Genomic DNA, 12732 nt, shown 5'->3' on the forward strand with positions numbered 1-12732 from the left:
ATTCAACTAAAATAAGTGGGTATGTAAAGAGCAAGGAAGTTGAATACTTTCCTAACATTGCTGGGTTGTCTGATGATATTGGTTAATGAATGAAGAAAGAAAGTCTTAAGAAGGTTATTCAAAATCATGGAGGACTTATGCTTTCATAATAATTTATTAGGTAACTCAGACTAAGTCTTATACTTTAAAAAAATTAGAAAATCTGGAAAAATATATAGAAAACATCTGCTTGAAATTATTGATAACTAATACGATGATGAAGGGGGATTTGGAGGAGAAAGTTTAAGGAAGTATAACAAATTTTGATTAGTGATATAAAATACAAATATGTATCTAAATTTTGTGTCCTCCTTCATTTTCAGGACTCAACTCTTCTGTCATTTCTGGAAGTTTGCAGCTATTGTCACTTATGTATCACCTCACTCTCATATTTTTTAGCTTTCTTCTGGAAATCCTAGTAGATATAGGCTGAATGGTCTTCATTTATCTTCTATATCTTTTAAAATCTCCCACTTATTTCCATTCCTTCTATATTTTTCATAGTTTATTCTGGATGTTTTTCTCATATTTTGTCCGTGTCCTGAATTCTTTCTTTAGTTTTAATTTACTAATTAATACATTCATTGTGTTTTTCTTTCAATAACTTTAATTTTTACTTATAGAAATTTAATTTTGTTCTTTCACAAAATGCCTCTTTTTGCCTCCATAATGTCGTGCTCTGGTTTTATGGTCTTAATATATTAAACGTGTACTGCTTCTTTTAAGTTCTTCATTTTTTTTTCTGGTTCTTTTTTTTGTTGACTTTCCTCATAAGGGTTTGTCCACTTATGTGGCTTGCAATTTTCTATAGTGATTTTGTTATTATCAGGAATTGCATTCCGTGGGAGTTCCTTGTCTTCTGAATTCATACATAGAGTTTAAAATTGAACCTTCCTGGATCCTAGGGTTTTTTCAGTTGTGTGCCAGGCTTTACATTAGCTTTGGGTCCTGTACTATGTGTGAATGTATACTCTGCACCCACACAGTTCCATAGCTAGATTAATGGTTAGAGTTTTTGTTGTTTCCATTTAATATATGGGACAATCCTTCAAGGTCCTAGGCTTTAAGCAAAAGTGTTCAACTCCAATTCCTCACCTGTATAGTCCTGAGTTTCCTATTCCAATATGGTTGACAACCCCAGAACTCAATCCCTTAGGACTTCCTCCTAGTTTGATATCACTGTGGACCACTTTGATTTCAGCAGTAATTGTTTCAAGTCCTCCTTTATTTCCAAACTTGCAGATTCAATCTCAGCTATTCATTCAACTAAAAAGAAAAATATTCAGCCTTTCTATGGATATGAAGTGGAAGATGGAGGTTTTCCCATATCATCATTAGATAGCCCTATTGACCTGATGTTTTCTCTGAGAAGCTTCCCTTGTTTTTCTAGATGTCCTTCAATTTTCCCAGGCAAACATGAATACAAACCCTCTTTGTAACTGTACACATTCTCACTACAGCCTAATAATTTACAATATGTATTCTAGTGGTAACATTTTTCCCATGCTTAATATTTATTCTTAACATAGTAAATTAGGAGACCATACATGAATGCATATATATATCAGTGATTTATACCTGCCTAACACTGTATTCATTTCCATTATTACTTACCAACATATGAGTATAATAAAATAAACAGAAGAACATGGATATAAGTACACTATTTTCCTCATTCTTACAACAAATATTTATTGAATGGCTACTATGTACCAAGCACAATTTCAGGCACTTAAAATGAATCAGTGAATAAAACAGAAGATCTATTCTTATAACTTATTTGTTTCATGCTAATGAAAAAAAAATTAAAACAAAAATTTCTTGCTTTGGGAAAGTGACATTGGACAAAAGAAGTATGACATCCATGCAAGTATGTTTAGATCCCCTTCTTTCAAAGAGCAGGAGTGTGATCTACCATTTATCCTTTTGCTGGCTCTCCTAGATTGATCCTTTCACTATCATTGGTATTTTTATGTTGATGAATGATAATGAAGTTTAAGTAGCTTTTGGTGTTTTTACAGCTTGGACAATGGAGTACCTTTGGAACCCTGGAAGTTACAGCTCAGACTGAATCATAAACAAAGGCGTTCTCAGTGGTGGCAGAAGAAGATTGTGAAATCCTTATAATCCCTGCAAAGAATTATGCAAAGTTGAAATCGGTATGACCGTATCTAATCTATGTATTAACACAATATGGGTATAAATTAACACTAAGTTTTGTCTCTGTAGGCAGAAGATGTCCATATCTCTTTTATATTTTAATTTGTCTTGAACTGGAGACCATAAAAATATGATATATGTGATGAATATCACTTAAGTCTCCTATGAGTAGTTGAAGTGGAAAGGTCTCTATGGATATAATTTGTTATATGTTTGAGTGAATTTGGTTTTCCATGAATTTAAAATTCATCTGTTCATTCACTTATTCACTCTTTCATTCATTCAACAACTGTATGTTTTGGGTGTCAACAGCATGTCATGTATGAGGGATACCAGAATGATCAGAGATCTCTAAACCTCTACAGTCTACCTTAGGAAGAACAAATACTTGAGCATTATCTGAACACTATTTCATATGTATAACATACATCGAGACCGAGAGCTGCATGAGTAGGTGATCAGAACTTAATTCTGAGCCCCTAATTCTGCTGCATTAGGATAACTTATTTTCTTCAATTTTAACAATTTATTCTCTTTTAGTCAAATCCCCAAATTCCCCTCTCTTCTATTTCTTCTCCCCTGGATGGAAGAAGAAGTTTGTATAAATGATGGATTGGGAGCCCACCATGGTCATGCTCTGTCAGCTCCTCTTGATAGGGTTTAACAATGGTACAGGTGCTGCAGAGCACTGGCATCAGTCACAGTGAGGTGCTCATGCTGGAGGGAGATGAGGAGACATCCATCTTCTTGATTTAGGTCTTTAATAGTTGGGATTTCTTTAGATAGAGTGGTCTCAGTGTTGGTGATACAGAAGACTTTCCTAGGATTCAACTTCCTTCCAAATCTCTGGTTTCAGAGTGTCTGGCTTAAAAAAAAAAGTTTCATATGTTTGTTTTTATTTTCAAAATGTCAGTATCATTTATTTGGTATTATCACATACAACTTTTGAGTGTAGTCTTGACTATGATAGGTTTTTTTTTTAATGCTAAAACATTTATAGGAGGCTAAAAATACTTTGAAAGGGGAAAATATTTTAGTAGCAGATCTGAAGATTAAAATTTCAGTATGGTTATGTGGTCACACTCCTATAAAATTCAAATACATTTTATACTAAGTTACATCCATATAACCTTTATTTTTCTTTTACTGCCATTTATCTATCTTCTATATTTTTACCTCTTTTTTAAAAAATTATGTAATATAAAATTTGATAATGACTTTTTTTCAGGAAAAAACAAAACTGAAAAATAAAAATAAGGTGAAATTAATCTGTAAGTGTCCATATTATATGGAGTGGCCTACTTTATCCATATATGAGCTAGTTACACTCACTTAATGGAAAAAATTTCCTCCAGGTCATGGTGAGTTTAAAGTAATTTTGGATTATTTCCTTTATATTACATTACATTATTGGAATTTGCAATTTTTCATAGATTTAATATTTTATATAATATTTCTTCACATGTGTTTCTCTAATATATTAAATGTTACCTTTCAATTGGACATTTAGATTGTTGCTTTTTAAATTAAAAATCATTCTGTATTGACTTGAAGAGTGATCTCAGAAGTTGACTTACTTCCACATCCTCCTATTTCTCCCCACAGTCCCTACCCTTCTTGCCCCACCCTAGTAGTCAATGTAAAGATGAAACTATAAAGGATAAAGGTTGTGAGAAGTTACAGTCATTTTTTTTTCTTTTTTCCTGGTAGAGCACCTACTTTAGCTGCATGTTTGCTTATCTGTACACATTATCAGGGGAAAATATCATTATAGAGAATAGATAAGACTGAGGTAAGGAGTAGCAGCAGTGAAGTTGCCTACATTTCCAATATTCAGCGTGACAATGATGCATGCATTTTCTGGGTTATGTATATACAAAATGTGTAGGTGGCATTGAGTCATTTTGTACAATATTTCCATTTATGAGAAGCATACTAAATAAGAGATGCCAACTGCTATTTACTGATGTTTGTGTCCCACAAAATTCATATGTTGAAGCTTTATTCACTAAGATTATGTTATTTGGATGTGGGACATTTGGCAGGCAATTAAGTCATGAGAGTGGAGCGCTCGTGAATGACATTAATGCCCTTAAAAGAAGAGATGAGCGAGAAAGAGTTGATCTCACTTTCTTGGCTATGTGAAGATACTGCAAGAAAGCAGCTATCTGCAAACAAGAAAGAGGGCTCTCATCAGACATTGAATCTATTCACACCTTGATCTTGGACTTCCCAGCCTTCAAAATTGTGAGGAATGTTCGTTGTTTAAGCCAACCCAGCTGATGCTATTTGTTATAGTAGCCAAAACTAAGACACCAACATAAGAGGAGCTACAGTAGGTGTGTCAGAATCTTCAGTCAGGAATCACTAGAGTGCCCTACCTCAAACCTGCAGATCCATAATTGCGGTGGGAGACGTGGTACCAGGAGGAGGAGAACATTTCTGAATTAAGTTTGAAATTAAAGTTCTAAAAAGAATGAGTCTAAGTTATAAATTCCAAAATGTGACTATTCTAACAATAAAAATATGGTGAAGAAATTACAGAATCTGGCTAAGCTATCCTTTCAGGGAGCCGCTATATAATAGAAAAGTGAGGTTAATACAGCACCATACAGAAGATTCATTTATTGGAAAAAATGAATACCTATGCTTCAAAAGCTGAGACTCCCTAATAAACCTGTTCAATTTAGTGAGACTATGCACCCTTTCCTGAATTTGTTCCAAATTTCTTTCCTGTGCTTGTTTTTATATTTTATTTATCATTTTTTGAAATACAGTGTTTAGCCCATATTTAGACAAATATATATTTTCTTCTTGCTTATAAAAATTGAATGTCATGTTGTAGTTTTGTTCATGAAACATTTTTCCTAATGTTGTATTCATTTTTGGCCAAAAGTACACTTAGAAGACAAGAAGTAAACTGATGTGTAAAAAACTAGGAATTAGCATTTCTAGATTCAGTATATTTATTGTATAGAATTTTTTTTTAATTGGGTGTTTGGATTTACCATGGGTCTCCCTTCTGTATTCAAAATATTAACTCTTGGTCCATGCCTCAGTTCCAGGGCTATTTTATTTAAAAAAATATTAAACTTGCCAATTTATCAGGACATTAATATTTTTGAGATGGTTTTAGAGGAAGAAAGACACCATAATCAAAGATTTTTTTCAACTACGTGAACCAAAAGAATATGGGATTTGGAAAAGGGGAATAATTATGTGTTTTAATGTATTTGATTACTAATGATGAATAATATGTGTTTCAGTCTGAAATATCAATCTAAAACATTTAAATTTATCATCAAAAAGTTAAGAAGATGTGGACACATAGTTTCTTAGAATGCTGGGTTCAAGTTCTTATTTGGTAAGTGCTTTTAAAGTAATGGTGGAAACTATCACATTGAACAATCTGTGATTGTATCGTATAAGTCAAAAGTAACATAATTCTTCCACTGATTCCCTGTTGTTAAAATATTTGGTCCTTACACTTACACAGTTTAAAAAAAAAATTTATCCTCCTTAGGGAAGAATGGCAATTTCACTAGATGATTCTCAAGGCTTCTTTCAGCTCTGAAATACTATGGTTCTTATAAATAAATATTCCTAGGTGAAGAATAAGTTCTTTAAACCTAAACTAATTTTCTTTTATGGTGGTGACAAACTTGATATATCAAAGAGAAACATTAGATATAATACTTCTCCACTTTACTCATGATTTATTTTGAATTTTTATCAGAAAATGTAGAGCATAGCTCAAATTATACTTTCAATATCTATTGATAGGCTTAAAATTAGCAGTAGTATGATTTCCAAAGCATAATTACTTGTGTTTTGATCTTATTTTAGAAAAATATATTGGATGAAGTTTCAGAGACTTCTAGGAAATTATTCAAAAGATTGATAGAATTTAGGATTAATACCTGGAAATCTATGAAATAAATCTTATTTCTGGCACTATTCCTCTGTTAACTTAAGTCTTCTTACTTTTGCTTCATATGCAAAGGGAGATTGAGTTTAATGGATGTGTACAATGTTGCTTGTTATTTGGGTCTGTCTGGTTTGTATCACACCAGCTGAAATCTTCCCAGGTGATATATTTTCCAGGTGTGACTGGATAGAAAATGGAAACCAGCTGATCTCACTAATCAACCTGTTTCTATGTGTATCATGTGCATAAGAAGAAATGGTAAGTTAACTTGACATTAATGAACCATTTGTATACATTTTATTGTTATCCTGCTTATGTTAGTATGCTCCATATTTTCCAGGTTGGATATCATATAGCAAACATAATAATAAGAGATACTAAAAATGTAGTAAAAATTTAGTTTTAAAAGATAAAATATGCAAATATAGCAATTATAAAAAATTTTCTTGTCTTCAAAAGTCCAAAATGGAGAATTTCAGTCACAGTATTTATACCAAATGGAAATTTGAAGCTCTAGGCTCTAAATCCCAACTTTTTGACATCAGTCCTTCTAGATCAATTAACTCTGCAGGGTATCTAAACTTTTAGCCACAAGGACACTCTTGAGCATCCCAGAAACAGGTTTGTGTCTAGGGGTGCCATTGATAGTGATGCATTTTTCTTCCTCTTTTCTTCTTTTGCATAAGTGAATATTTTGTAATATAGCATATTAATTCATTTAATTAGTTTTAATAGGCTTTATTATTTAGAGAAGTTTTCAGTTCACAGCAAAACTGAGCAGAAGGTACAGAGATTTCCCATATACCCCCTGCCCCCAGTCTTGCACACTATCCCCTGCTATTAGCATACTCCATTAGAGTGGTTCATTTGTTACAATTAATGAACCTACATGGAAACATCATCAACCAAAGCTCATAGCTTACATTAAGGCTCACTTTTGGTATTAGACATTCTGTGGGTTGGACAAATGTATAACGATATTTATCCACCATTATAGTATTGTACAGAATAGTTACTGCCTTAAAAATTCTCTGTGTTCCACATTTTCATCTCTCCCTCCTCCCTAAACCCTTGGCAAACACTGATCTTTTTACTGCTTTCTTTTGATTTTACCATCTCCAGATTGTCAAAGAATTGGAATCATAAAATATATATGTAGCCTTTTCAGATTGGTTTCTTTCACTTTAATATTTAAGTTTCTTCCAAATCTTTTCATTGTTTGATAGCTCATTTCTTCTTAACACTGGATAATATACCATTGTCTGGATGTACCACAGTGTATGTAACTATTCACCTACTGAAAGGCATCTTAGTTGCATTCAGGTTTTAGCATTATGAATGAAGCTGCTAAAAACATTTGCATGCAGGTTTTGTGTGGACATAAGTAAATAATTTATTATGTGCAAAACACTAAACTAGTTGCTTTGTGGAGATTAAAAGAAATGGATTTAAAATCAAACAAACTCAAGTATTTGAAGAACTAAATGTAAGGTTTTGGTTTGATCTCAAAGAATTAACAATTAGAAAAAAATATACAAAGGTGTGTTTGTTTATTTAACATCTTTATTGGAGTATAATTCCTTTACAATGATGTGTTAGTTTCTTCTGTATAACAAAGTGAATCAGCTATACATATACATATATCCCCATATCTCCTACCTCTTGCATCTCCCTCCCACCTTCCCTATCCCACCCCTCTAGGTGGACACAAAGCACGGAGCTTATCTCCCTGTGCTATTTTTTTTTCTTAGATTCCATATATATGTGTTAACCTATGGTATTCGTTTTTCTCTTTTGGACATAATTCAATCTGTACAAACTCTTGAGGTCCATCCAACTCACTACAAATAACTCAATTTCGTTTCTTGTTATGGCTGAGTAATATTCCATTGTATATATGTGCCACATCTTCTTTAACCATTCATCTGTTGATGGACACTTAGGTGGCTTCCATGTCCTGGCTATTGTAAATAGAGCTGCAATGAACATTGTGGTATGTGATTCTTTTAGAATTATGGTTTTCTCAGGGTATATGCCCAGTAGTGAGATTGCTGGGTAGTATGAGAGTTCTATATTAAGTTTTTTAAGGAACCTCCATACTGTTCTCCATAGTGACTGTATCAATTTACTTTCCCACCAACAGTGAAAAAGGATCCCCTTTTCTCCACACCCTATTCAGCATTTGTTGTTTGTAGACCTTTTGATGATGGCCATCCTGACTCGTGTGAGGTGATACCTCATTGTAGTTTTGATTTGCATTTCTCTAATGATTAGTGATGTTGAGCATCCTTTCATGTGTTTGTTGGCAATCTGTATATCTTGTTTGGAAAAATGTCTATTTATGTTTTTTGCCCATTTTTGGATTGGGTTGTTTGTTTTTATGATATTGAGCTGCATGAGCTGTTTGTGTATTTTAGAGATTAATCCCTTGTCAGTTGCTTAATTTGCAAATATTTCCTCCCATTCTGAAGGTTGTCTCTTCATCTTGTCATGGTTTCCTTGCCTGTGCAGAAGCTTTTAAGGTTCATTAGGTCACATTTGTTTATTTTTCTTTTTATTTATTTTATTTATTTATTTTTGTTTATTCTTTTATCTAAGAGGTGGGTCAAAAAGGGTCTTGTGGTGATTTATGTCATAGAGTGTTCTGCCTGTTTTCCTCTAAGAGTTTGAGAGTGTCTGGCCTTACATTTAGTTCTTTAATTGATTTTGAGTTTATTTTTGTGTATGGTGTTAGGGAGTGTTCTAATTTCATTCTTTTACATGTAGCTGTCCAGTTTTCCCAGTACCACTTACTGAAGAGGTTATCTTTTCTCCATTGTATATTCTTGCCTCCTTTATCAAAGATAAGGTGACCATGTGTACATGGGTTTATCTCTGGGCTTTCCATCCTGTTCCATTGATCTATATTTCTATTTTTGTGTCCGTACCATACTGTCTTGATTACTGTATCTTTGTAGTATAGTCTGAAGTCAGGGAGTCTGATTCCTCCAGCTCCATTTTTCTTTCTCAAGATTACTTAGGCTATTTCCATCCAAATTGTGAAATGTTTCTTTCTAGTTCTGTGAATAGTGTCATTGGAAGGTTGACAGGGATTGCATTGAATCTGTAGACAGCTTTGAGTAGTATAGTAATTTTCACAATATTGATTCTTCCAAAACAAGAACATGGTATATCTCTCCATCTGTTTGTATCATCTATAATTTCTTTCATCAGTGTCTTATAGTTTTCTGTATACAGATAATTTGTCTTCTTAGTAGGTTTATTCCTAAGTATTTTGTTCTTTATTTTGCAATGGTAAATGGGAGTGTTTCATTAATTTCTCTTTCAGAGTTTTCATCATTAGTGTATAGGAATGCAAGAGGTTTCTGTGCATGAATTTTGCATTCTGCTTCTTTACTAAATTTATTGATCAGCTCTAGTAGTTTTCTCACAATATCGTTAAGATTTTTTATGTATAATATCATGTCATATGCAAACAGTGACAGTTTTACTTCTTTTCCGATTTGGATTCCTTTTATTTCTTATTCTTCTCTGATTGCTGTGGCTAAAACTTCCAAAATTAGGTTGAATAATAGTGGTGAGAGTGGGCAACCTTGTCTTGTTCCTGATATTAGTGGAAATGGTTTCAGTTTTTCACCATGGAGAACAATGTTAGCTGTTGGTTTGTATATATGGTCTTTACTATGTTGAGTTTAGTCCCTTCTCTGCCTACTTTCTGAGGGTTTCTATCATAAATGGGTGTTGAATTTTGTCAGAAGCTTTTGATTTAGATGATCATATGTGTTTTCTCATTCAATTTCTTAATATGTTTTATCACATTGATTCAGTTGCGTATATTGAAGCATCCTTGCAACTCTGGGATAAACCCCACTTGATCACAGTGTATGATCCTTTTAATGTGCTGTTGGATTCTTTTTGCTAGTATTTTGTTGAGGATTTTTGCATCTATGTTCATCAGTGATATTGGCCTGTACTTTTTGACATCTCTGGTTTTGGTATCAGGGTGATGGTGGACTTGTAGAATGAGTTTGGGAGTGTTCCTTCCTCTTCTATATCTTGGAAGAATTTGAGAAATATAGATGTTAGCTCTTCTCTAAATGTTTGATAGAATTCACCTGTGAATCCATCTGGTCCTGGGCTTTTGTTTGTTGGAAGATTTTTAATCACGGTTTCAATTTCAGTGCTTGTGTTTGGTCTGTTTATATTTTGTATATCTTCCTGGCTCAGTCTCGGAAGGCTGCTCTTTTCTAAGAATTTGTCCATTTATTTCAGGTTGTCCATTTTAATGGCATATATTTACTTGTAGTAATCTCTCATGATCCTTTGTATTTCTGCAGTGTCAGTTGTTACTTCTCCTTTTTCATTTCTAATTCTATTGATTTGAGTCGTCTCCCTTTTTTCTTGATGAATCTGGCTAATTCTTTTTCAAATTTGTTTATCTTTTCAAAGAACCAGCTTTTAATTTTATTGAGCTTTGCTATTGTTTCTTCATTTCTTTTTCATTTATTTCTGATTTGATTTCTGATTTGATTCTTTCCTTCTGCTAAATGTGTTTTTGTTGTTGTTGTTCTTGTTCCTCTAATTGCTTTAAGTGTAACGTTAGGTTGTTTGAGATGTTTCTTGTTTCTTGAGGTAGGACTGTATTGCTATAATCTTCCATCTTAGAACTGGTTTTGCTGCATCTCATGAGTTTTGGGTCATCATGTTTTCATTGTCATTTTTTTCTAGGCATTTTTAAAATTTCCTCTTTGATTTCTTCAGTGATCTCTTGATTATTTAGTAGTGTATTGTTTAGCCTCCATGTGTTTCTAATTTTTACAGTTTTTTTCCTGTAATTGATATCTAGTCTCATAGTGCTGTGGTCAGAAAAGATACTTGATATGATTTCAATTTTCTTAAATTTACCAAGACTCGATTTGTGACACAAGATATGATCTATCCTGGAGAAAGTTTCATGAGTACTTGAGAAGAAATTGTGTTCTTCTGCTTTTGGATGGAATGTCCTATAAATATCAATTAAGCCCATCTTGTTTAATGTATTATTTAAAGTTTGTGTTTCCTTATTTATATATATTTTGGTTGATCTGTCCATTGGTGAAAGTAGGGTGTTAAAGTCCCTTATTATGGGGCTTCCCTGGTGGCACAGTGGTTGAGAGTCCACCTGCTGATGTAGGGGACATGGGTTCATGCTCTGGTCCGGGAAGATCCCACATGCCGCAGAGTGGCTGGGCCTGTGAGCCATGGCCACTGAGCCTGCGTGTCCAGAGCCTGTGCTCCACAACAGGAGATGCCACAATAGTGAGAGGCCCGCATAGAGAACAACAACAACAAAAAATCCCATACTATGATTGTGTTACAGTCAATTTCCCCTTTTATGGCTCTTAGCATTTGCCTTATTTACTGAGGTGCTCCTATGTTGGGTGCATAAATATTTACAATTGTTATCTCTTTTTCTTGGCTTGATCCCTTGATCATTATGTAGTGCCCTTCTTTGTCTCTTCTAATAGTCTTTATTTTAAAATCTATTTTGTCTGTTATGAGAATGCTCCTCCAGCTCTCTTTTGATTTTCATTTGAATGGAGTATCTTTTTTCATCCTCTCACTTTCAGCCTGTATGTGTCCCTGGGTCTGAAGTGGGTCTCTTGTATACAGCATATATATGGGTCTTGTTATTGTATCCATTCATCCAGTCTAGTCTATGTCTTTTGTTTGGAGCATTTAATCCATTTACATTTAAGGTTGCAATCAATATCCATGTCCCTATTACCATTTTCTGAATTGTTTTGGGTTTGTTATTCTAGGTCTTTCTCTTCTCTTGTATTTCCTGCTTAAGGAAGTTCCTTTAGCCTTTGTTGTAAAGCTGGTTTGGTTGTGCTGAATCCTTGCAACTTTTGCTTGTCTGTAAACGTTTTAATTTTTCCTTCAAATCTGAATGTGATCCTTGCTGGGTAGAGTAATCTTGGTTGTAGGTTTTTGCCTTTCATCACTTTAAATATGTCCTTTCATTCCCTTCTGGCTTTCAGAGTTTCTGCTGAAAGATCAGCTGTTAACCTTATGGGGATTCCTTTGTATGTTATTTGTTGCTTTTCCCTGTTGCTTTAAATATGTTTTCTTTTTATTCAATTTTTGATAGCTTGATTAATATGTGTCTTGGTGTTTTTCTCCTTAGATTTATCCTGTATGGGACTCTCTGAACTTCCTGGACTTGATTAACTCTTTCCTTTCCTATGTTAGGGAAGTTTTCAACTATAATTCCTTCAAATGTTTTCTCAGTGCCTTTCTCTTTCTCTTCTTCTTCTGGGACCCCTATAATTCGAATGTTGGTGTGTTTGATGTTGTCACAGAGTTCTTTGAGACTGTCATCAATTCTTTTCATTCTTTTTTCTTTATTCTGCTCTGTGGTAGTTATTTCCAATATTTTATCTTCCAGGTCACTTACCCATTCTCCCTCATTTTTTCTGCTATTGATTCCTTCTAGAGAATTTTTAATTTCATTTATTGTGTTGTTCATCATTGTTTGTTTGCTGTTTAGTTCTTCTAGGTCTTTGTTAAACATTTCTTGTATTTTCTCCAATCTATTTCCAAGATTTTGGATCAATTTTACT

General features: G+C 33.6%; 1 protein-coding gene across 1 annotated transcript in view; it reads left to right on the plus strand.

Moving 5' to 3' along the window:
* The window catches only part of CNBD1 (cyclic nucleotide binding domain containing 1), a 368568-nt gene that overhangs the window by 315922 nt on the left and 39914 nt on the right, over window positions 1-12732 (plus strand). The window contains 3 exon segments of the mRNA XM_060035261.1: window positions 2061-2198; window positions 3428-3560; window positions 10309-10315. Coding sequence (XP_059891244.1) covers window positions 2061-2198; window positions 3428-3560; window positions 10309-10315 — 278 coding nt within the window.

Source organism: Delphinus delphis, chromosome 17, assembly GCF_949987515.2.
Source record: "Delphinus delphis chromosome 17, mDelDel1.2, whole genome shotgun sequence".
Taxonomy (NCBI): Eukaryota; Metazoa; Chordata; class Mammalia; order Artiodactyla; family Delphinidae; genus Delphinus; species Delphinus delphis.